Raw genomic sequence first — 26,179 nt, 5'->3', positions numbered from 1 at the left:
AGGGGATTAGCAATTAGCTACTCTGGTTCTTGTACAGAAGGCTCTTGCCTTGGCAAATGTGCATAAAACCCCGAGAATTGTACGTGGTCATATGAGAAGCCCAACTAGGTGGCATTACCATATGTACAGAGGGGGGGGGAGAGATGTGCGAGAGCAAATCATCATGCTGCATGAGACAAGGGAGTAGTCAAGCTTTCCATTAAAGCTGTGATCACTTGCACCCACTACTCACACACACACACACACACACTATGGAGCAATAAAATCAGCCTCCAACCTCACTTTTGGGTGCCCCCTCTTGGGATGAGAGTCTTTTGATTGTGAGTTGCCGGTTGCTCTCCTACTGCCATGTGTCTAGTTTGCTCCTTTTAATTCCTAGTATCCATCAACTTATAAAGTCCTGCTGCTGCGGGGCCTAAATGACTTTAACTGAGCCTAGCCATTTCTTTACTAGTTGGATTCCAGTGCCGATCGGCCCAACAATCTCGTGGCTGTTTGGCCTTGACTCCTGTGGGTGAAACTCTCGGCCAATGGTCGTTTCACACTGGCCATGAAATGTCCGGGCATTTGTGACTCAATAAGAGGATCCCAAAAATTAAAGTCAAAGTCAAGGGAAAGAAACTAGCAAATATATATAGTGGTTGTCATAGTCTCGTGACATACCCCCCTCTTAAATCGCAAACGTCCTCGATTGAATGGCATAGATGATTTAGTGTGGTAAGCACCCTTTTATCATCGCATGTATCCGCAAGAAAGACTGTCAAATATGTGTACAAATGACTTAATGAGACCTTCATACTTTTGTCAAACAACGTACACTTCTATTGCACTAAATCTTATGTCTATATGAAGTGCTAGCTCTATCATCACCCCTCTTTTGAGCACGTGTCAAGCCCTTTGACCTTTGCTCTATTGAAGTGATCTGAGTTGGAGAATTAGATGGGCTGCAAACCAGAAGCTTAAGGTAAAATTGCAATACATTTGGTGACACTATCACTTCACTTTCTTTGCATCTTTCGGTGGATAGCTTTTGAACTTCACCAAATAACGTATTATAACTTTTTCCTTAAGTTTTCTTTCTTTTGGTTTGTCCTTTAGAAGACTGGGTTGAGTCTTTAGCGTTCTTTGCATTTCCTGATCCCTCGGAAGCTTCAAGAGTCTCTTTTGCAAAGGATCACTTTGCTGAATTTTCTTTCACTGGCCCCCTTTCATGTTGCCCTGGAATCCACTGTCTTCTCCCTTCAACAAGGCATGACCAATGTTGGCAACTTCCATAGCTGAGTAAGGGTGGCCACTCGATTCTTTGTACTTGGACGAGAACCTTAAGTTGGTTGGATCTTCTTCTGCTGCTTGTGTTGCTTCTCTTAGTTGGCTCCGTTCTTCAGTGGCTTAACAAATCAGCAATTTGTGACAGATTCCAAGGTACATGAGGGATAGTGAAGATCACCATAGGTGCAACAACACTAGGATCAACACACCCTATCTCGTGTAGCTGAAAAGCAAAAGCTTTACCATGTCTTGAAAGCATTTCTTTAGAACACTTCTTCTCTTCTTGATTAAAAAACTCCTCATAGCCAATCTTTAGTTCATTTAGAGATTCCATTGTGAACTTGTGTCTGGTTCTTTTGGATCCCTGAGATTTGGCCGCAAAGAAGCTTGTTCTAGCTTTTCCTTGCAATCTGATGGTAAAAGTTAAAAAACTGGTCTCACTTTCTTTGCTATAGTTTTGTACTTGGCCTCTAACTGCACTTTTGGTCCTTTTTGACATTGAAATCCTTCTGAAGACTCCATCACTTCATACATAGAGCACACTTCCACAACTTGGATTCCAACTTGCATGCTAGAATCTAGTATAGCCTCAAGCTCAAACATAGTATCTACATGAAAAACTTGTTCAAAGAACTTGAAATACATTCACTATCCTCTATAAAACCATTTTCCTTCATGTCTTTCTGTACATTATGTACGTATTGTTGTGCACTTCTATTCATATCCTCAAGCTTCATAAAGCATACTGACCCATGCTCTGTTAACCCTTGAAAACTTGTAGAAAAAGCTTCTTCCTTTGGGTCAGCCGAGAACCTTTTTTTTCTTATACCATTGCAATCCCTCCTTGCAATGGTACATGGACAAAACCCCTTATCTCCTTGTAGTCTTTGAACTCTTTGTTTGCCTTTGGTAGAGGATACTTACAAAGACTATCAGGGTTCCTTTCATGATTCACACACACAATCAAGAACTGCACAACTCGCTTCCCGTCTCTACTCTTTATCGTGGTATGGTTGCCCAAGGATAAGAGGATAGATAGACTCCTGGACGAAGAAGTTTTGCTCATCTTTGACATTACCAATGGTCACTTTTACATCAAGAGAAGAGAGAGAGAGAGAGAGAGAGAGAGAGAGAGAGAGAGAGAGAGAGAGAGAGAGAGAGAGAGAGAGAGAGAGAGAGAGAGAGAGAGAGTTGTGTTACAGGCTTGGACACTCCAAGCGAGAAATCAATAGATACACACGAAGAGAAATTGCAATTTCACTGAACTTCAATGGAGAGAGATAAATGAGTCGACACAGCACGACAGAGTTCCGAGCCGATACGCACTGGCCCCAAGGAGTGGTGCCTCTTTCGGTATTTCTTTATTATTGCTCTTGGCAAAGTACAACTCTCGAGGGTCCAACTCTCTCCGAGACTCTTCGTCCAGATGCTTTGTTGTCAGGTGCAGCAGAAGTGTTTAAGGATTTAGCTCCGATCTAGCACTCCGCACAAACACAAGGGTTAGTTTACTTCACTTGAAAGTAATTGAACTGGCTGAAAACTTGCTAAAGCTGCTAGTGCAAAATGTGAAAATTTGTAAAGTTGTGTTCAAGAGCTTTGTCAAACTCTCTCTGCGAGTACAGTTTCCGCTTTTTTGCACTTGGCTTTTCTTTCAACTTCCTTACCGCCTTGAGAGGAGCATCGACGGCCTCTCGCCATCTCGAATGAATCTCATCAATCGGGTAATTCTTTAGGAGATTCACATATTTCAAGTCTTTGGAGTACTTGATCAATCTTTTCACACATGTGTCAACCTACAATTGACGTTTCTACTCCGCTCTGTCGAGATCCCCCAGTGGAAATTTGCCAAAATCATTGTTGGTTTCTTCTGGTTCCATGCTGGGTTTCAGCTTTTCTTCATCTCTTGCAGACCAAAGGTCAGAGGGGTGTCGTCTCTGTCGGATTCTCCGCGAGAACCCATGTGTGCTATAGAAAGGATCTGATCCTCCGTAGAAGAAGAATCGTTCTAAGCTCTGATACCACTATTACAGACTTGGACACTCCAAGCGATAAATCAATAGCAACACACGGATAGAATTGGCAATTCCACTGAAATCTGTACAGTAGCGCCACGTCAGTCCCGGATGTCAAGCTTTTGATATTTTTGGTTTAGGCCCCTTGGCCAATGCTCATAAGTTCTATTGTTTGGTAGGGGTTAGGATTTTTAATCCATAACCCCCTCTTAGGCCCCTCGGCTCATCGGCCCATTTTTTGGGTTCTTCTGGTTCTAGTTTCTCCTTGTCCTCGGCCATTTTCCTTCCAATTGGACACGCCATGTCATCACTTTCTGATAAGTTGTTTGCAGCTCTCATCCAACCATGGTCTGTGTCTATCGGCCACTTGCCCTTCATGTAAAGACTCTTGGACATGAGATTGATTTCGGAGCTACGATCTATCGATGCAACATATGGCTCCTCAAGGTCACCCACCTTGACCAAAATTTGCGTTGTAGCTCTTGTCCAATGACTTTTAGAGTAGTGGCTTTTATGTGGGGCTTCATCTTCATCATTATCAACAAATCTAACATGCATATCTCTTCCAGAAGATTGGTAGCATCCTACTACACTATCATCACATTCATTCTTTTGTACATGTATCCCTTGTGCCTTCATTGACTCTCCTGCACCATGAGATTGTGGAGGAGGAATAGAGTTAGTGAGAGTTTTCCGCCTTCTTTTTATGATATCTATAATTTTCTCATGAAACTCACGCTTAGCTATGCCATGAACTTCACCCAAAGTAGACTCAACTTTACTATTCAAAATCCTTTCCTCCAATTCCTGCTTTAAGTTTATAGTAGCTTCAATGTCAGATTGTAGTCTGTGCGTAGGGCCTTTTGCTTTGGCTTTTCCTTGCTCTTTCTTCTTTCCTGTAGACCCTTCCTCCATAAGGGACCTCAGGAGGAGGCACCTGCGGTGAATCCTCATAAGAAGGTCCTAGATCCTTCCTTCCTCTAGCTCTTATAGCCCTCTTTGAAGTAGAGGGTCCTACATCCCCATTCTCACGTCTATGCTTCTCTTCCACAATTGCTTCATTGTTATGGTAGTTTGCAAGAGAAGCATGCACTCATAAAGAGTCCATAGGATCATCTCAAACTTGTTGTATGGCGTATGCAATCACCAACTTGATGTAATATATGCCTAGTTACCTTCCCTTTTTTGGGTGACGCTCCGCATACGACCACAAGCCATCGACCTCCTCAAAAACATCTTGAATAGGCTTTGATCCTTTCTTTGGAATCAACTCTATCTTTGCCCCATAGGTAGCGGCCTCCACTAGAGAGATGGCATGACTGGTTGCCATTGTCAGGTGCATTGGAAGGGTTTAAGGATTTAGCTTAGATCTAGTACTTCTCACAAACACAAGGTTACTTTACTTGACTTGAAAGAACTAAACTGAACACAATGAGAGAGAGAGAGAGAGAGAGAGAGAGAGAGAGAGAGAGAGAGAGAGAGAGAGAGACGACACCTCATGTCGGGTCCCAACTTTCACAAATGTTGATACAATGGCTAAATGCTGAATGCTGAAGCTGAATACTTCATGCTGATGCGTCATGCAAAAACGCTAGGCTCGATCTGATGCTGATGTTGAGGATCCGCAAAACGCTATGGCTGATCTGATGCTATAGGCTGAAAACGCTGATATGGTGCAAATTTGTTGGGGCTGAATCTGATACAAAAACGCTGGCTGATCTGCTACAAAAACGATGGGTTGAATCTGATGCAAAATGCTGAATTTGATGCAAAATGCTAGGGCTGATCTGATGTTGAGGCTGAATTCGATGCAAACGCTAGGGCAGATCTGATGCTGTAGGCTGAAAACGCTGGTGCTGAAGGTATTGATGATGATGAAGGTGTTGGCGATGAAAACAATAGTGGGAGTTTGTGCTGCGGGTACTTGTATTGAGGGTACTTGTTTTGCGGGTACTGGATTCTCCTGCTCTTAAAGTAAAGGCCAAGTGAGTCTTAGAGGTCTTTTAGCCATTTGCCCTACCTACTTTTTGTAAATGTCATTTCAAAGTCACTAATAAATGACTTAAGTGAATGTTCATATGCCTATATGCTTAAGTGACTGTACTGTGCAAGTGAGGGTATGCACCTATGACCTGCCTAATCATGGACGTCCTTCTAGAGGCACACAAAATTGCCAGGCTAGATTCTAAGCTATACTAACTAAGACTAATGCTGAGTCCCGACCTGTAGCAGTAGCTTGTCCATGTGGCTTAGTGCAATATGCACGTGAGAGCCATATCCTCCAATAACTTTTGCATACCTTTTCCAAAGTTGGTTTCTAATGGCATACCGGTGTCCTACAAATGGATCTTCCCATTCTTAAAAAACACAAGATCTCTTTTCAAAGCATCATTGAAGCTATCACAATCCCTTTTGCCATGGTCTACGCTATATCACGATATACATCTGTACACAAACCCTGCCCTTAACAAGCTCATCAAGCATAGAATTGTCACCTTTTGGACTTACAATACCAAGTTTTGTAAGGATCTCTGGCATGCTAGAGGTAGAAGTGTCAGGTGCAACGGAATTGAAATGGTTTGACAAGATCTAGAGTTTATAGTTCCACAAATTTTTACTTCTTTCATTGCTTGAATGTATGCTACTTAGCACGAATGATGGTTGAGAGAGAGAGAGAGAGAGAGAGAGAGAGAGAGAGAGAGAGAGAGAGAGAGAGAGAGAGAGAGAGAGAGAGAGAGAGATGTGTAGAGGGGGAGAGAGAGAGAGAGGATACGACACCCGATGGGGTCCCAACCAAGACTCTCAAGGCCCCCCCACACTTTTGCCAATGTGGTATTTGCTTTGATTGCGTAAATGGAATGTACACACATGCAATACCTCAAATGCAGACTCTACTAACTCGAATGGGGAATGTCGCCGTGTCACCAGGAATTGTAATTTTTTTGCTGCCTTCTTTAAATATGTACTACATATTTTATTTTTACTTGTTTTCCCTGGAACCCTTGAAAAGGTCCAAGAGGACATTGCATGGCGAGTGTGAAACGGCTGCCGGCTGAACCGGTTTTTCACATTGGGAATCTAGGTTGGTGAGTCTGGGACTGGTCGGGCAAGTTAGCACTGAATTCTGATGAGTATGGAAGCATGTGTGCGCCAAATGGAATTTGGGCCACTCGACAAGTCACTTACAACTTTATAAGTTGGTGGGTACTAGGAATTAAACCAAAAGGAGAAAATTGGACACATGGCAGTAGGAGAGCAACCTGCAAGCCAACACACACTCTCCTAACTTTCATCTCAAGAGGGGGTGTCCAAAATTGAGAGAGAGAGAGCTGAGTTTTAATATAAGTGACCTATAGTGTGTGTGTGAGGAGTGGGTGCGGGTTTATAGCTTTAATGGAAAGCTCGCCTTCTCCTTTGTCTCATGTAGCCCGATGATTTGCTCTCGCGCATCTCTCTCCCCCCTTTGTACATACGTAATGCCCCTCTAGTTGGGCTTCTCAATTGGTCATGTATACTTTTGGGGTTTTATGTGCGTTTACCGAGGCAAGAGCCTTCTGAACAGGTATCGGATTAGCTAATTGCTAATCCCCCACAGGCACACAAAGTTCCATCGCGAAAGATTGCAAATTTGGAGAGTTTTCTTACATGAAAACTCATCCAAATTATAGGGGAACTGTCCCATTACGTACGGGAGCTCTTGGGACACACATAGACGTGTTCGCTCAAAAATAGCGAATTACATCCTGCTGTGTTTTTCTACAGGTTTAGGGTTTTGCACCTAAACTGCAAATTAGCACCAGGGGAGCCTCGGGAAAGCCTTGGGATGGTGTACAGGGTTTTGGGCACCCGGAAGTGGCAAACAGAGAATTACAGCACGCTGAAATTGACCTGTAGCTCACCGGAAAGCTTCCAATATGCAAGGGAAAGTGGCGTAGAGGTGTACTTTTGATCTAAACAGGTTTTTGGCGCTGTTATGCTGCCGAAATGAGGTCGGAAACGTGCAATTTCAGCCCTTGACAGGTTTGGACAGCGTGGTCAGAGTTTGATCTAAGTGTTCGTATCATTTATTTGCGAGTCTTTGGGGCCTACAAGGTGTCGGTCTTTGTGTGCGTAGTGGCGATCTAGTCGTTGGACACATATGTGCTCTCTTTTCTTCTCTGTGCTCTGTGTAAAGTTAACAGGGAGTTGAATTAGTACCGGCCTCTACTGTGTATAGGCCAGTTATATGGTTCCATCGATGGGATAGTCACTTTTTCTTCAAAAAGTGCAGCGTGGATTGTTGTGGGTGAAAGCAACACAGAGCTTGTCGTTATGGCAGAGAAGAGAGACCAAGTATGTGAAGAGGGATCTTCCTCACATGGCACAAAGAAAGTTCTTTCAACTCTTTAGGAAGAGACAGGTTGTTCAAAGCTCAACTGCGTAGTTGCATGGAAATGTTTTAGCAGTTGGCCAACAATCCAAGGATGCAAGAGGTTTTACAGGCTCCTATAGATACACGCTCCTACACAGGGTTTTCAAGCTCCGACACAAGGCACGACTGAGCCGTTGCAAGAAAAGGAGATTTCCAATGCTCGAGAGAAAGCCCATGTGATTGAGCAACCAACGGTGTCCATTGATCCCAAGCAATTTGCTTTACCTAGACAGGAACCGTTTGTGAATGTCAAGGGAGTAATGAGCAGGCTATATGTCTGACCCTTTCATTATCTACTTCATATCCTGGTTATTTTGGAGGTGGTTCAATGTTTCAAGCTATGGCTGGACCTTCCGCAGATTATATGCCAGTGAATGTGTTTGGGACAATGCAAACAAGCATGGTTAACCCTATGTATGGGAACATGGGTGTCCAACTAGGTTTTCAGAGTGCCTATGGTCAATTTTAAGTGCCTGGAACACAGTTTGTTATGGAAAAGGGTGTCTAGGCTCAATTCAAAGTCATTTAGGCCCCTCTCTACACTTTATATGTCGGTGGGTACTAGGAATTTAACTTAAAAGAGGCAAAGCGTCTCCAGAGAAATTTGTCAAGTCCATCATGAAGAGGGGATGCCCAAATTGAGAGAAGGGCTGATTTTTGCTTCTAAGTGACTACAGTGTGTGTGTGAGTAGTGGGTGCAGGTGATCACAGCTTTAATGGAAAGCTTGCCTTCTCCCTTGCTCTATGTAGCACAATGATTCTGCTCTTGTGCATCTCTCTCCCCCTTTGAATACAGAAACGTGATGCCCCGCTCGAGGGCTTTTCATCTGTATGTACAGTTGTGTCGGTTCATGCGCGATTGCCGAGGCTAGAGCCTCTTTCATAAGTACTGGATTAGCTAGTTGCTAATCCCCCACAGGTACAGGTGAATTCGGAGAGAGTTCACGCGAGAAATCTTGTCCGATTCAAAGGGTAAGTAGCCCTATAGGTGTGGAACTCGAGGGCTTGCTACGGATGTGACCGACACGCGAAACGGAGCCCGAAACAGTGAATTACAGCCTTCTTTGTAATTTTGTAGGTTTAGGGTTTTGACCCTAATTGATCCCTAATACCCTCAGGAGCTTCGGGGAACTGGTGGGATCACTGTACAGGCGATCTGGTGCATTTTCAGGGTAGAAATCAAAGAATTCAGCATGCTGCAGATTTTTGGCAGGTTTGGGAAAGTGCTTGTACGTGCCGGGGAAGTCACCTTTGGCATGGGGTTTTTATCTGTGAAGCCTCCGACCGTGGTTATGCTACCGAAATCCGGCTAGAGTAGGCCATTTTCAGCCCGATAAAAGTGGGACAGCTTTAGGAATTTGCAGGTTTTATCTCAAGTTTTATTAGAATAAAGAAATACCGAGAGGGGGCGCCAGTCTTTGGGGCCTACAGGCCCCAGGGTGTCACTGTCTGCTTGGTAGCACTCTAGCTGCTAGGCCGTGGTTTGTTTGAAGTGTTAATTCCAGTCACATGTTTATTCGTGATTCGTGAAGTTCTTGTGTGTTGTAAAGTTCAAGTAAAGCTTTTCAAGTAAAGATTCGGGTGAAAGCTAAAGTCTACCGCCCTACGGGCCGGTTTCACAAACCTACCAGAGCCACCATTTGACAAAAAATGAAACTTCCTAGTAGATACAACCCCAAACTGGAATGAACTTCAAGACAAGGCAAACACCTGCATTGAGATAGACATGTATAGCTCCATTCTGAGATGCCTTGGCCCCAAAGGGAGGTGCCTTTACTGATATGTCTCTCTTTATTGATACTTCAGTGGTCCTTGCATTGCGAGGGACCACACTGTATTTGTGCTACAACTGGCACTATGGACACCCTTTTATAGCTATTGGGGTTGCTAAAAGCAATTGAGATGCGTAGTAGCATAATGCTCAAAAAGCTCCTACCCTGGAGTTTATGCCAAGAAAGAATTTGCAAATAGGAAAGCATGTGCATGGGGGTAGTACGTATGCTGCCACTTCATCATCCCTGCATTGCCACATCAGCACCACCACATCATCGGTATAGTCTGCCACGTCAATAATCGGTGACAACTCTACGAGCTTGTCACCACGTCCAACACTTTTATAAGCTAAATTTTTCCTTGTAGAATAAACTGGTAAGAGCTAGAATATCTCAATGATCCTCTCGATCTAAGCCCCTATGCTTTGTAAACCTGCCATCAATGAGATCCTTGAACTGTACTTATCCCCTAATCATGATGTCAATCAATTTCTTGCTTTTGACACAGAGTATCACAAAGAACTTAAGGTATATAAGATGACAACCCTGTTTCATTGTTCTCTTTGATTGCAAACTTCTCTTATCTTGCCTTCTTATAGCAAGACGCTCTCAGTATGTTGATTTTCCCTTCTACTTGCATACAACTTTTTTCTTGTAGTATTTTTATGCAATGAGGTATATTTTAAGCAGACACATGACTAAGACAGAATCTATTTTTCTAACTGAAACGTTTTTGTGGCAATAGGTAGCAAATTTGGCTACTAGAAAGAAAACAGTTCATTTACATTTACCAAAGGAGTCACATGTGCCCTTGAGTTAATTTCTTGTGGCAAAAGCTTGAAAAATGTCCTATTATGCAAGATATAGTTTTTTACATTTAATGAGGAGTTCAAATATTTTTGAGTTGGCACTTTTTTCCCAGCCTATTGTCCTGTTTGGCAGTTGTGAAAGGCTCGTCCCAAGCAAATATTGATGATGCTGTATCTCAGATTCATCGTGTGCTTGAAGAGGTAGGTCATCTACAGGATTCTCAATATTTATAGTTGCCTCTATGTATGGCTTATGTTTGATATGACAGGTTCTAAGCCTCAAGCATAAAATGTAATATGGTTCTATGTTCCAAATATAACAAGTGAGATTGTATATTTGTCTTAGGCATTAAGCAAAAAACCTGGGTAAGAAGCATGAATGCTGAGGTATGCTTGAGATTCTTCTTGTGCCTGTCTCTCATTTACAAGGAAGAATTGGGCATTTGGAGTGAGTGAGTGTGTGTGCGTGCATGTGCTTCATTTTGGTTTTGACTTGGATGACCTCTCCCTTCATAATTATGAGGAATACTTTGATTGCTTCTAAGTTTCATACCTTTAATAGTGAAGCATATATTCTTCATCCTTTTGGGGTTTCCCATCAATAGTAAAAAAATCTTTACTAAAAAGTTTGTGTGCGTGCGTGCATGTGCAATGATAACATGTGAGAAAAGTATCTAGCAGTTTAGTGGCCATCGGGCACCTAAACAAATCTGCGAAGTGCTCTCTTGGTGCCAGGCAGGAGCTCAGCTTCAAAAGGAAGAAACCATCTACTGCAACTCCATGTACCAGCAACAATACTGTGCTGCTATTTCATAATATCCTCCAAGAGGTTAATTAGAGAGCATGCCATGGAAAATGACTCAGTGATCTGTGGGTAGATGCTCTTTTCTTACAGACCCCTCTTAGAAATTCATGAGCATACAAAGCTCCAAAAACCCAAGCACTGATTTGATGTCATACATCTGCACGTCGCATACATTATTAATTATTAAGGTGTGTGCCTCGTTGAACAAAACCGGACATGCACTTTTGTGAGCTTGTGGTACCCAAAAGAAAAAAATCTTTCCTGTGCATACTTTGACATACACAGAATTTGATCCTCTCATGTGTGAATACAACATTGTGCTCGATTGTGAACATACCTTCACACAATCTTACGGTTTCAAGGAGTGTTACACATTTTTATTCAGATATGGCTGTGAGGTGCTTCTTAAACCTGCTAGAAGGCTTGTTTGGGTGGGGTTGGGGGGTGTGGGGGGGTGTGTGCATGAAATTTTATACCAAACGTCTTCAAAAGGCCAAAATGAGACCAAATTGATACAATCTTGGTGGATCTAATCCAATGTCTGTGTACAAAAATAAAAATAAAAATGTAGTAAAGTGAAAGACTAAAATCATCATCATCAATGCCCGAGGATGCCTTGCATTGGGCATTGTCGGAGAAAGTATTGCATCGGTCGCTGAAGAGCTTCATCAATGCCTGCCTCTGTAAATTATCATACTAGGCGTCTCCCATGTCGTGCTATAATAGTCTGATCCTCTAATGGAGCCTCCGTCATTGTCGTGGTCGCCCTCGTAGACGTGGGCGTCTAGCTCGCCCGAGCTCAATGGCTCTCTCAACTAATATAGCTCTTGTATGGTGGGCTCTGAAGTCTGTTGTGAAGCATGCTCGTCTGGCGGCCGAGTCTGTGCTCTAAAGAAGTCAGTGATCGCCCTCTGTGAATGTCTCCCACTGCCTAATCTCCTCAAGAGACTCTCCGTGTGTTTGCGTAGCTCTGGCAAAAACAACCGGAGGCATCTCTTATCTGGATATCTCATGACTCTAGCCAACGGTCCAAAGCCCTCTCTGAATAGACAATGAAAACGGCCTCTTATTTCATAGTATCTCGGACAATGACAAATGTGATGTAACTTTGTCTTTGGCTCTATATGACACAAGTGGCATATCCTTGCCTCTGCTAGTACTCTCCTAAACCTGCTTGTCTCAATCTCTAGCCGATGCGATGATATGCGCATGTGACCAATGGCACATATCCATCTTCTGTTAGTTGGAGAAGATGCTCTCTATAGAAAGCCATCTTCCTGTCCAACTCCTGTGTTGGCTGTATCCATGTGCTCTTGGTATCAAGCTGAATCAAATTTTGACGTATGAGTCTACTAATCTCTGTTCGTGTGAGAGATAGGGAGGCTGCATCCAAGGAGTATTGGAACGGAGGCAGTCTATCCATGCTGAAACCATGTGACTGAAACCATTATTTCATTTGCCCATACCAGCATGCTGCATCCCCCTATAGCGCTAGCTGTCGGGATGACTCAAGGGCTAGTCGAGCATGTGTCTCTGGGGAGGTCCCATAAACTATACATGAAGGATACTGATCTATTACGTGCCTCCACCACGAGAGGAGGGCAAGTATCTTGGCTCGAATAATCTCATGTGGCACCGAGGCCTTAGCCGGAATCATCCTAGAGATCATAGAGACTAAAGGCCTCTCCATACATCTCCATCCATCAGTGCTACTAGATCTGCCATGGTGGGCTACCGAGGATCCCCAAATCTGAACTCTGTAAAGCATAGCTGAAGCCACTAGGCCAGAGCACCGTTTGAGGTTCCTGAAACTGAACCTGCGAAGTTGTGAACACATCTTCTCCAATCCTCCCAAGGCTGCATAAGCTCTTGTCAATCTAGTCTCTGTTGCTCTCCTCAATGAAAACACCGGTCGACTGAAGACTACCTCAAGATAGGTGTATGCATCGGTATACTCCACCGTCTCCTCGCCATATGTAAATGTGGGTGCTGACCTGCTGACCCACGGTGGTGTGGTGTTAAACACCATAACCTTGGTTTTCCCCAGGTTAACATACAGTCCACTATCATGGGCAAATGTGTACAAAGCATCTAAATGATGCTGCATCCCCTACGGGGAGTCGGAAATCAACACAATATCATCAGCATATAACAATAGTGGGATCCATGTCGTGCTCATGGAGGAATCGCCATGTCTCTCTTGAGTCTCTACTCAAGAACAACTGATACGAGTCTTGCTCCATCTGGGCCAAGTAAGCTCGTTTCTTCCGTTGCACAAGGCGCCAGGAAGCAATCTGAGAATGTCTATAAGTGATGACTCCTAAAAGAAGATCTTTTGAAGCTGGGCTCTCATCTCTCTGCACTCCTCATTATACCAACTATTCTGGGACATGCTCCCAGAATGTCGTCTCCGACCCGGCTGAGTGTGTGGGTATGCCTCTGATGTTGCACCATGCAGTGTCTCAGTCAGTAAAGTAATGCACTCCTCCACTGAGAGGCCTGGACCAGCTGTGCATAGACGGCTATAGATTTCCTCTGTATAAACCGAGTCAGTCTCTGGTGTAAATGTATAACGGGTATGTGACCCGCCTCTTGATGTTTGGGCTCTACTATATTGAAATAAAACAAATAATGTCAAAAGAGCATGATCCACTGCTACGCCCACTGGGCTGGCTCCCACTATAAAATCCTGAATACAAGGAATAAAGCTCGGCTATGCCATAACATAGTCCACTGTACTGGCCCCGTGTCTATGTGGAAAGCATGTGAAACCGGCTGCTCCAGAAGATCGCTGCAAGCCATTAAGTATGGCTAACCCATGTGTAGTCGTCATCTCCGTGAGGTATCTCCCATACTGCGTGTGTTCTCTGTCATGTGAGCATCTGTCAAGCCTTAACTCGCCCACATCCAACTCTCTAAGCATCTCATTTGAAGTGTCGTAGAAGACTGTTTGAGAGTTGCCCATTCGGGCATTGAAGTCCCCTAGGAGGATGATATCACCATCCATAGAAACTCCCATATATCATCATCTAGTATAGAGAAAGGCAACTGTCCTCTGGATGCAGCATATACTGACGTGCTGGAAAGAACGTAGAGGAGGCCGAAAAATGGATTGAGGTTGCCAACAAAGGGAAAGGTAAGGAAGCTCCTTGTACACCCACTCTTATTAACATGATCCTCAACGAGGAACTAAGGAGGAGGATGCGGGCTCTACATTTGAGGGTAATCGGCCTCATGGAAAAAGGGGTCACAAGTCTAGAGAGAGAAATGAAAATGAAATGAAATGTAATATTAACGTCTTCAAAAGGCCAAAATGACCTATGAGACCAAACGGTTACATGTGGTGAATCTAATACCAAGTCTGGGTACAAAAAGCACAAAGAACTGAAAAGAAAATAGTGGGTAGGGATGGGGTGAAAGCTGATACAAAGGGCGAGTTGACAGTCGACGCATCATATACATATACATCAGTATCCAGAAGGTTATAGAGATTCAATGCAATCTTCGTCAATGTCGAGAGGGCCCCCTCATCCGTGGATGACGGGACCGCCCAACTCTATCGCCCGATCAAGTAGTATGCCTCTGGTGCCTCTGGTGTTGTTATGTTGTTCGGGCTGCTTGGACTCCTCTGTCTGTGACTGAAAGAAATCTGTAATTTTCCGCTATTGCTGGATCTCTCTCGTTGTGCCCCTCTTCAAGAGGTCCCCTCTGTGTTTGCGAATCTCCAGTAAGTATAATCCGAGGCATCTCTGATCCTGGTATCTCATGACTCTAGAAAGTCGCCCAAAACCCCCTCTGAATAGACAGTGAAAGCGGCCTCGTATTTCATAGTAATGTAGCTCTATCTCTGGCTCTATCTGGCACACCTGACAAATCCTGGACTCAGCGGGTACTCCTCTAAATCTGCATGTCTCGATCTCTAGCTAATGTGAGGATGTGCGTATCTGACCAATAGCACATCGTATCCCGTGGGATAGATGAGTGTCCATGTATCCTGGTCTGATCACAAAACCATCCTCCGTGAGTTGGAGAAGATGCTCTCTATAGAAAGTCATCTTCGTACCTAGCTCATGTGTAGGTTGTATCCATGTCCTCTTCGTTCCAGTTGAATCAAGTCCTGTTTGATGAGCCTGGTAGTTTCTGCCCTAGTGAGGGAGATGGAGGGTGCATCCAAAGCATAGTAACAGGGAATGGCCATTTTCAGGTCTTCGTTCCCCGTTCCCATTCCAAGTTCCCGTCTCGAATCCCCGTTCCGTGTTTCAAACGTGAGTACCCGTAACAGGGAATGGCATTTTGTTCCGCGTTCCCGTTCCACGTTCCCGTTCCGGTTTCCCGTTCCTGGTAACTATGATCCAAAGAGTACTAAAATGGGGATAGCCGATCCATACTAAAGCCATGTAATTGAAACCAAGATGCCATCTCTGCATACCAACATGATCTATCTCCCTGCAATGCCAACTGTCGCGAAGACTCTAGTGCTAATCGAGCATATCTGTCTCTAGGGAGAGCCCAAGTGCTATGCATAAATGAAACTGATGGAGTGAGTGCCTCCACTACCAATGGAGGAGCAGTGAGCACCGCCCTAATAATGTCATGTGGTACTGAGCCCTTGGCCCTAATCCTCCGAGAAATCATAGACACCAAGGGCTTCTCCATACATCTCCATCCATCAGTCTTGCCAGCTCTGCTATGATGAGCAACTGAGGGGCCCCATATCTCCACTCCATACAACATGGCCGAAGTTACCAAAGTGTCAAAGAGCCAATTGGAGCTTTGTCCGACGTTCCTGGAACTGAACCTGCGAACATATCCTCTCAAGTCTCCCCAATGTTGCATAGGCTTTGGTCAATCGTGTATTTGCTGCACGTCTCAAGGAAAATACTGGACCACTGAAAACCGCCCCGAGATAAGTGTATGTATCTGCATACTCCACATTCTCTCGACCATATGTAAAAGTGGAGGCGGACCTCCTTACCCATTGCCGTGGTGTTAAACACCATTACCTTGGTCTTACCAAGGTTCACAAACAATCCACTGTCCTGTGCAAATACATGCAATGCATCGAAATGACGCTGCATCCCCTCTGGAGAATCTGAGATCAACACAATATCATCGGCATATAATAGCAATGGAATCGTAAGCTGAGCACCTCCGTCACCCTCTGCCTGTACATAATCTGAAAACTCATCTACATATACCCCAAAAAGAGTCGGAGATAGGGGACAACCCTGCTTCACCCCAATGGCGGAGTGGACCATGTCGGACATGCCCTGAGTAGTGCGTACCTATCCTACCACTGTCCTGTATAAAGCTAAGATTCCCCAGATCAGCTCTGTGGGCACCCCCATGTCTTGCAATCTGCGTATGAGTGTGGCTCGTGGCACTGTATCAAAGGCTTTGCGGAAATCCACAAAGCTACAATATATCCTCCTGCCATGGTGTCTACCCTCCTCAATAATGGCTCTGAGTGTCAAAATCTGGTCAAGAGTGGAGAAACCTCTCCTGAAACTTGCCTTGTCCTGTTGCCCGTATGCCCTCTCTCTCAGCTCATGCTCAAGAATTGATGCATATAGCCTAGCCAGAGTGTGACCAACCATGATGGCTCGGTAATTCCCGGGAAGCATAGGATCTCCCGACTTGAAGATAGGCACAATAGTGGACATACTCCAAGTCTCATGGAAACCCTCGTACATGGCTCTATTAAACATCATAGGAAGAGGCTCTGTAAGCATATCTCGGGCATGGATAAAGTGCTCTGCTACCAGACCATCATGATCCTGTGCTCTTCTTGTCTTCATCCTGTCAATGGCTTTCCTTACCCTCTTAACAGTAAAGAAAGTACATGTTTCTGGGCATGCCTCTGGAGGGTCAGGGAAAGGTGGCTGCCCCGATAATGTATACAGAGATGTAGCGTATTCCCCCCATGTCTCTGTGGAAGTGGCAGCTAGCGGTGGAGAGTGCTTATTGAAAAGCCTCCATGCCTCACTAGAGTATTAACTCATAAATAGCTGATACAGATCACGCTCTAATTGAGATAGGTAAGCCCTCTTCTTTGGTTGCACTAGGCGGCGAAAGATAATCCGCGACTGTCTATGTGTAGTAGTACCCATGAGCACCTCTCTTTGTAATTTGATCCTCGTCTCTGTACACTCCTGATCATACCAACTGTTTTGAGGCATGCTTCCAGATCGTCTGCGTGTAGGCTGGCTGTGGGGGTATGCCTCTGATGCTGCATCATGTAGCGTCTCTGTCAGAATCTGGGTGAGCTCATCTAGTGGTCGTCCTGGCTCCTGAGTCCATAGCTGCCTGTATATCTCATCAATGTACACATGATCCATCTCCCTTGTGAAGGTATACCTAGTATGTGTGGAGGCCTCTCCCAATGGAGCTGTGTTGAACTGGAACGATAGAGTGAAAGACAAGATAGCATGATCGACTGCTCAAACCGGCCTAGTTCCCACTACGAAATCCTGAAAGGAAGGAATGAGTTTGCGGAGCCATAACATAATCCACTATACTAGCTCCCTGCAGGGAGTCTCTGTAGGCCATTCAAAATGGCCAATCCATGTGTAGTCCCCATATCAATCAAGTATATGCCATACTCAGTGTGCTCCTCATCCTGTGATAATCTAGACAGGCCCATTTCTGTAATATCAAGCTCCCGCATCAACTCCTCTGAGGTATCATAGAATAGTGTCTGGTGATGGGCAGTCCTAGCATTGAAATCCCCCAAAATAATAATGTCACCATCTTTGGAAAACTCCCGTATATCATCATCTACAATAGAGAAGGGGGACTGTCCTCTAGGTGATGCATATACTGACGTACTAGGAGGGAAATAGCAAATAGCTATGTAGAGATATCTGCTTGTCTCTTCCTTTAGTCTCACCCACATGTACCTAGCATGCTCATCCCTCCGAGCTATATGTATCAGAGACTGTAGATCCTCTCTGAATAAGATTGCCACTCCTCCTGAACCTCGTCCTCTGCGCTCTGATCGAGTCTCCTGTCTGCAAGTTGTCTCCCATCTGTATCCGCTCACATGGGGCATGGACTGCCCCGGGGCCTGATGCGTCTCAGAGTAGAAAATGATGTCTCTTCCTATGAAACTATCCTCAAAGGCCCCTACATCAAGGCGCAGAGATCCATTACAATTCCATGTAGCCACTCTAAGTGTGGTCCCACAGGTCTCGCACCATCATGCGGGACGCTTCTCCAGAATAACCACTCATCCATCCCTCTAAAAGGCCACTTTCCCCTTCTCTCGAGCTGTCAATATCTCGGGCATAACTTCTTTCATATGAGCAAGCTGTGCGAGTGTGAGTTCATCTCCAAGAAATATGCCCGTTTTCTTTAGTGTAGGACGCTTCTTCAAGAATTCCTTCTTTGCCTCCATGGATGGGAAGCGCATGATTAGAGCTCTTTCCTTTGAAGTCTCCCCATTTCCTTGTGTCTTCTTCCCTACCCTCCATGCCTTTAATGAGTAGCCTCACTACCCATCATGCGTAGAATTTCTTTGACTTCCCCTTCCACATCATCTCGGTGTTTTAGACCGGTTATTCGTATGTGCAAAGCCCTAGTCTTCCTTCGCTGCTCTTCTTCTAAAGTCATGTTGATGATTGTAGGAGAGGGGATAGATGTGGTTTCTTTCCCTTTCCCTTTCTTAGCGACTTCTATCCATTTCTCTGCCTCATCCGCTTTTTTTTGTGTCTTCGTGATTACATCCACCCACGAAGACGTCTTTGCCCCATTCTGTTTCTCTTCCTCTTTGATCATCCGTACCTACTCCTTGATGACCTTGATTTCCTCGATCACGGAGGGCTGGAACTCACCTTCTCTAGTCCGTTGCTTGCTCTATCAGCAAGCTCGTGCTTGAGGGATGAGACCTCTTCTTTAAGTACTTGTGAATCCGCCTTAAGTGCTTGTATCTCTACGTGCAGGTCCTCTTTCTCCTTTTTCCATTGCGTGCCTTCGTTGAGGAACATTTGAAGAAGGTTGGCCTTCTCCTTCCACCATCTTTCCATCTCTATTTTCCACTCCTTCATCTCCCTTTCCACTTGTGTTATTCGCTTGTTTGTAAGCATGAAGGTTGCCTTTGTACGGGACTTGCAAACGGGTGAAGCGCTCATGACCTCCATGATAACAGCCCCTGTTTTCTAATCCCTGCAAGCCCTAAATCTACATGAGTCTCCCTTCCTTTGCTTCTACCATGAGGGCGTGCTGCACAGTCGCTGGTCTGCTGCTAGTCGACGCACCCTATTTGAACCTGGTGGTGAGGGCTGCTTTGCTATTCCAACGCACAAGCAACTTGCAAACCTGCCCTTTGTGTTCACTGGCGGGCAACGGGGGCAGCAGCGCGCACGAGTAGCAGGGGCTTCAACGCATCGAACACCAGCTCCCACCTCTGCAATTACACAATCATGCTGCCCGCTGCATTACAAGCTCGCAGCAGATTGCACACGCGCTGTGTGTTGCTACAAGGTGCGAAGTCTGTGGGTTCTTTGTCCACTCGCTTTGCCTGCCGTACCCTCTGAAGTTCACTCCCCAGACGTGCACGCGCTGCTTGCCTGCCTGCTGTAACCACCTGCGCGCAGCGCGAGAGGGAGAGAGAGCTACTGGTGGGGGAGAGAGAGAGAGAGAGAGAGAGAGAGAGAGAGAGAGAGAGAGAGAGAGAGAGAGAGAGAGAGATTTTTTAACTTCTATAAAGAGGCCGAAATCGGCCTATGAGACAAATCAAAGTACATGAGGTGGGTGTCCTCTGTGTATCCATAAAGGATAAAAGGGTACAAAAGTAAAAGTAAACTATCCTGTGTAATGTCTGGGGGGAGGTGATACAAAGAGGGTGGGGGTGGAGCTCCAAAAACTGGGGGAGAGATGCAATCCTATATGCTGGGGTAAATACAATCATGAGATGCTATCCTATCTCTAACTCCATCTAGTCCCATAATCAGGGTGTAATACATGATGCATGGATGGGTAGGGTGCGGACAATCCGCGTAAGGTGGCGGCTGGATCTGCAAAAGCCCGAGTACGTCGCTCCTCCAAGGATCTGTAGCAGTGCTCCTGGATCTCTCTCTGGTGTAGGCGGGGTGCCCTACGTCCATGTGTGCGTGGGCGTCTGCTAGCTTGGACCTCCTCAGCCTGCTGTAGAGTCACTCCTCTCTGGGTGGTCGAAAGTGATGGTGCTGCTATGGTCCTCTGGAAAAGGTCCGTGAGCTGTGTCTGGCGCTCGTCTCTCATCCCTAGTGCTGCCTGGAGGAGGGAGTCCCGATGCTGCTGTGCCTCTATGAGGAAGCGGCCGAGCTGTCGCTGGTCTCTGGACTCAAAGATCTGATGTAGAGTGGGCTGATCTGCAAACAAGGTCAGATATTTGCCTCTAATCTCCTCATATGCTCTACATCTGCATACGTAATGCTCCTCGCTCTCAACCTCTGCTGTGCAAAGTCTGCATATCCTCTCTGCTCTGGGGACATGTGCCGCTCTCCCTGCCTCAATCTCTAGCTGGTGTGATGATACTCTGAGCTGTCTGATGGCGACCCGTGCTCCATGTGGCATATAGACATCCATGTATCTCGGTCTCTGGATGAAACCATCTGCTACAATAGTGAGGAAGTGGTCTCTGTAGTACTGCCTCTTCGTGGGAAGAGGCTCTTTGGGTGTGATCCATGTCTCCCTGATGTATAGCTGCCAGAGATCCTGTCTGAGAACTCGATTCCTCTCGGTGTGTGAGGCGTATGTGAGGGGAGTCGGGAGATCATACTGAAAAGGGGGCAGATCCGTGATGTCCAAGCCATGGGATGTAAACCACTCTATGACCTGTGAGTACCATGCCCTCGTGTCCCCCTCCTGATGCCGCTGTATCGATGCCTCAAAAGCTCTGCGGGTGAGTCTGTCTGGTGGGAGCTCTTGCATGCGCTGGATGAAACAAACTGTCTGAAAGAGAGCCTCTACTAGCATCGGTGGGGTAGCTAGCTCTGCTCTGATGATATCATGTGGTACTGAGGGTTTGCTGTGGAGCAAACGGGAGATCATGATGATCTGTGGGCGCTCTATCTGTGTCCATAGGGATGCGGGTAGCCCTGGAGCCCATACAGTGGCTGCATACATCATGGCAGGTGTGAGTAGAGTGTTAAAAAGCCACCCCTTGGTGCGGGGCTCCTGGAAGTGGGACTGATGGCATCTGCGCTCCAAGGTGGCCAGCGCTGCATATCCTCGTAAGCCGGTCTCGGGCTGCCTGTGCCATGGAAAATCTACCAGTGGTGCCAGTGAAATTCACCCCCAGGTATACATATGAATCAACCACATCGACCTGCCCGCCTGCTGCTGTGAGTACTGCTCGGCTCCGCACTGTCCTGGAGGTGTGAAAGATCATGACCTTGGTCTTGCAAAGGTTCACTGTGAGCCCTCGATGTGTGCAGAAATCATCCAAGGCTCGTAGGTGGCTCTGTAGTCCCTCCTGTGTCTCAGAAACTAGGATGATATCATCAGCATAAAGCATAATATGTACTGGTATACCTGCCAAGTCTGATCCCGCCCCTCCTACGCGTAGAATGTAATCTGATATCTCGTCGATTTAGAGACCAAATAGAGTCAGAGAGAGGGGACATCCTTGCTTCACACCAATAGTGCTAGCAATGGAATCCGATAGTCCACCTGGGCAGCGCACTCTACCAGAGACCTGTGCGTATAAAGAATGAATGGCCCATATCATCTCAGATGGTATCTGTAGCTCCTGAAGGCGCTGGAAGGGTCTCTCTCTAGGGATAGTGTCAAAGGCCTTGCGGAAATCCACAAAGCAGCAGTAGAGTCTCCTCTTCCGTGCTTTCGCTCCATCGATCAGGCAGCAAAGCACGAAAATGTGGTCGATAGTCGAGAAAGTGCGTCGAAAGCCTGCCTGTCCTGACGCTCGTATCCCTGATGCCTCTGCATGCGTGCTAAGCTCTGCCTCAAGAACAACCCCATATAGTTTGGCCAGTGTGTGGCCAATCATGATAGTCCTGTAGTTCCCTGGATCCAGGGTGTCGCCAGACTTGTGGATAGGCACGATGGTGTGCATAGTCCACTCCTCTGGTAGTCCCTCAACCAAGGCACGGTTGAAGAGATGTGCTATCAAGGGGGAAAGAGTGTCTGTTGCATATATCAAGTGCTCACTCTGTAGTCCAGTGTGATTTGCTGATCGGCCATGCTGAAGGCGTCGGATGGCCCTCTCCACCATGCTAGATGTGAAGAAAGTCGAGGTGGTAGATCGAGGATCGGATGGCTCTGGAATTAGTGGCTTCCCAGGTATCTGGTACAAGCGCTCGGCATAATCATGCCAAATCTGGGGGTCCTCCAGGGGGGTGGTGGGGCGTGGCTCTCTTAGAATCCTCCATGCTGTGGCGCAGTCTGTACTCATAAGAAGGTGGTATAGCTCAAGCTCCTGTGCCTCCTCGAAGGCCCGCCGTTTACGGCGTATGATGGCCTTCATCTGTCGCCTGACCTCGCTCTCAGTAATCTCCTCTAAGGCTCGTCGAGCCCGTAGCTGTTTGTATAGATCTCTGCACTCCCCGTCGTACCAGCGATTCTGGGGCATCGTCCCAGAGGGGGGGGGGGTCGGCCACTGTGGGTAGTGTGTGGAAAGCAGCTGAGGGCTGAGGTGTGTAGAACTACTGAGAGCTGGCTAGTGAGTGTAGAGAGTGGTGTGTCTGGGGAGAGAGAGAGAGAGAGAGAGAGAGAGAGAGAGAGAGAGAGAGAGAGAGAGAGAGAGAGAGAGAGAGAGAGAGAGAGAGAGAGAGAGAGAGAGAGAGAGAGAGAGAGGTGATGATGATGATGATGATGAAGTATTTACGTCCTCGGGGGGCCAAAATGACCCATGGGACCCAAAATCTCATAATGAGACTCCCCCCTTCCCATGTGAAGGAGGGGACGTGTCATGATTCTGTGGTGATTTTGTTTGTGAGTGTGGTGTGATTTTCTAGCACTTTGGCAAGATAGATGCCTAGTGCTAGTGGAGAGGGATGTGTTCTTGAGAGAAGCCCCTCAAATGTAGTACATCCTTGAATAAGTTGGGGAAAGTTGACCCGAATGTGTGCATATGCTGGGCATTCAAGGGTTACATGTGCCTCATTTTCCAATGAATTCAAGTTGCATTGAGTGCGTCTCCTCATGTTTGCATCAATATTCAGCCATCCTCCCGTTTCACTTTTGAGCATGTGTGATCTTGTCCGCATCAAGGTAATGGCCCGGCTCGCACGGTAGGACATGGGTGTCCTGATATGTATTTGGGTTTCCCCGGTTTTGTACTCTTCCCAGTATCTCGTGTTTATGTGCTTGCAATAGTATTCCAAGTTGGACCTGTGCATTGCATTCTTCCATTTGCTGTGAAGGGCCTCAAGTAATTGTAGTTCAAAATTCAGCTCGTGCTCATGCTCGGTACCTTCCTCTACATGCATGTCCACATGTGCTCCCACATTCCATTTAGAGAACCATTTCCTGATGTCCTCAACAAGGCTAGAGGTGAGAAACTTGCTTTTGTGGTTCTTTTGCGGCTTACATCCTACCTCCCATGCTATGTGAGGCAAACGGTTATTAGGCATCAACTTCACCTTCAAGAGATATCTATGCATTCTTTGCAAAGCAAGCATTTCCAATGGTCTTTGTTTAGTCTCCAATAGCATCACTGAGTATGGTGTTGTGGTTTTTATCCCCATATGTCTACATAAGAACTTTTTCTGAATTTTCTCAATGTCATTCCATGTGCTGGCCGGAATACTTGGTCCCCATACCTCTACCCCATACAATAGCGTTTGGACCACACACGCATTGAAAGCCATGGACTTTATTTCCCACCTTCTAGTGACGCTTTGTTTGCACATGTTTTCAAACTCGTAATACCTTGCTTGTCCTGCCTCAATTCTTGTTTTTGCACATTGCCCCCATCTATGATTTGAGGGTATAATGATCCCCAAGTATTTAAAGCTGTCCACTGCTTGAATCTCTTGCCCATCATACATAAGGGTGGGCTGATCCTTTGATTTGTGTGTACAGGTCGCCATACATTTTGTTTTTGTGACATTCACTGAGAGTCCTGTAGCTTCGCAGAAAGCATGTACCGCATCCAAAAGTTTTTGCAAGAGAGACATGCTTTGCTACTCCTCATTTATGCTGATGATGTGGTTCTTTTAGGAGCCTGATGAGAGGAGAAGCTAGCCAGAGTCTCTCTCTCTCTCTCTCTCTCTCTCTCTCTCTCTCTCTCTCTCTCTCTCTCTCTCTCTCTCTCTGCTTAGCTCGAGCAAAAACAGACCCAGACATCTCTGGTCCTCATACCCCATGACTCTAGAGACGGCTATAGATCTCCTCTATATAAACCGAGTGGGTCCCACAAGCGGTGTAAAAAGAAGACTGATTTGGTAAGCGCCTCAATCACTAGTGGGGGGGGGTAACTGGCTTTGCTCAAATAATGTCATGTGGTACTGAAGCCTTGGCTCTAATAAGCGGCGAGATCATAAGGACTAGAGGCTTCTCTATGTCTCCCCATCCCTCAGTGCAACCCGACCTCCTGTGATGGTCCAATGAAGGCCCCCATATATGAACTCCATAGAGCAATGCGGAAGCCACCAGAGTGTCAGAACGCGAGAGCTTCGTCCGAGGCTCCTGAAATTGAATCTGTGAACACATCCTCTCCAATCCACCCAATGCTGCATGTGCTCTAGTTAGTCTAGTGTCTGTTGCTCTCCTCAATGAAAATGTTGGTCCACTAAAGACCACCCCAAGGTAGGTGTAAGCATGTGTATACTCCACTGTCTCATGGCCGTATGTGAATGTGGGTTCTGATCTCCTGGTCCATTGTGGGGTGGGGTTACCAAGGCTGACAGACAAACCACTATCATGAGCAAACCTATGCAAAGCATCCAAGTGACGTTGCCTCCCCTCTGGAGAGTCAGAGATCAACACAATATCATCGGCATATAACAAGAGTGGAATCCATGTCCCTTCCAATTGTGCACCTCTATCACCCTCTCTCTCAATATAGTCAAAAACCTCATCCACATACATAGAAAATTGAGTAGGAGAGAGCGGGCAGCCCTCCTTCACCCCAATAGTGGAGTGAACTAATGTAGATAACCCTCTAGACTGTGTACATGCCCCAGTACTGACTTGTATAATGCCATAATCTCCCAAATCAGCTCTGTGGGTACTCTTGTAGTCTGCGCATCAATCTAGCTCTTGGCACTATGTCAAATGCTTTGCGGAAGTCCACAAAGCTATAATAGATCCGTCTCCCGTGTGATCTGCCCTCCTCAATAATGGCTCTGAGTGTCAGAATGTGGTCAAGAGTAGAAAAACCTCTCCTGAATCTTGCCTGTCTGGCTGCACGTATACCCTTCCTCTCTGCCCATCTACTCAGCTGGTGCTCAAGAATGGATGCGTACAACCGTGCCAATGTGTGTTCAATCATGATAGTGCGATAATTCCCAAGCTCCATAGGGTCTCCTGACTTGAAGATAGGTACAATAGAAGATAAACTCCGAGTATCAAGCAAATCCTCACACATGGCACAATTGAACATCACTGCTAAAAGCTTTGCGAGAAGATCCCTGGCATGTATAAAATGCTCAGCAACTAAGCCATCATGATCATATGCTCTCCTAGTCCTCATCCTATCATTGGCCTTCTTCACCATCTCAGCGGTGAATAAGCACATGTATGTGGGCACGGCTCGGGGGGGTTGGGAAGAGGCAGCTGTTCAAGAACTTTGTACAGAGATAACGCATACTGGACCCAGGCCTCTGTAGAAGTAATGGCAGGAGGGAAGGAGTGCTCATGAAAGAGTTGCCATGCCTCAACTGAGTCCTGACTTGAGAATAGTTGGTATAGTTCCTGCTCTAGTTGAGCCAAAAATACCCTCTTCTTCTGCCACTCTAGGCGTCGGAAGGCAATTTGTAACTGTCTATGAGTGATGTCCCCCTATAGCACCTCCCTCTGAAGCCTGGCTCTCGTCTCCCGGCACTCCTCGTTATACTAGCCGTTTTGGGGCATGCTCCCAGAACCTCGTCTTCGTGCAGGCTGGGTGTGTGGATATGCCTCTGCTGCTGCATCATGCAATGTTTGTGTCAGTATAG

At 46.1% G+C, this 26,179-nt stretch overlaps 2 protein-coding genes across 4 annotated transcripts in view; one reads left to right on the top strand and one right to left on the bottom strand.

Annotated features, from left to right (window-relative positions):
* LOC147447010 (uncharacterized) overlaps positions 1–26,179 on the top strand; it is a 162,910-nt gene that overhangs the window by 60,778 nt on the left and 75,953 nt on the right. For all 3 annotated transcript variants that reach the window (XM_086522920.1, XM_086522919.1, XM_086522921.1), the window contains one exon: positions 10,407–10,474. In XM_086522920.1, the coding sequence (XP_086379046.1) occupies positions 10,407–10,474 (68 nt within the window). The remainder of the gene's footprint in view (positions 1–10,406; positions 10,475–26,179) is intronic.
* Positions 20,004–21,301, bottom strand: LOC147447011 (uncharacterized). Its single transcript, XM_086524419.1, has one exon. The coding sequence runs from the start codon at positions 21,186–21,188 to the stop codon at positions 20,004–20,006; it is 1,185 nt and encodes a 394-aa protein (XP_086380545.1). The 5' UTR covers positions 21,189–21,301.

Source organism: Adiantum capillus-veneris, chromosome 11 (assembly GCF_014529385.1).
Source record: "Adiantum capillus-veneris isolate H3 chromosome 11, ASM1452938v2, whole genome shotgun sequence".
Lineage (NCBI taxonomy): Eukaryota > Viridiplantae > Streptophyta > Polypodiopsida > Polypodiales > Pteridaceae > Adiantum > Adiantum capillus-veneris.
The sequence above is the reverse complement of the archived record's forward strand: the minus strand, read 5'-3'. Positions and strand labels throughout refer to the sequence as shown.

Excerpts from the sequence above, each read along its gene's own strand:
- LOC147447011 (XM_086524419.1), bottom strand. The coding sequence starts at position 21,188 with ATGATGTATGCAGCCACTGTATGGGCTCCAGGGCTACCCGCATCCCTA.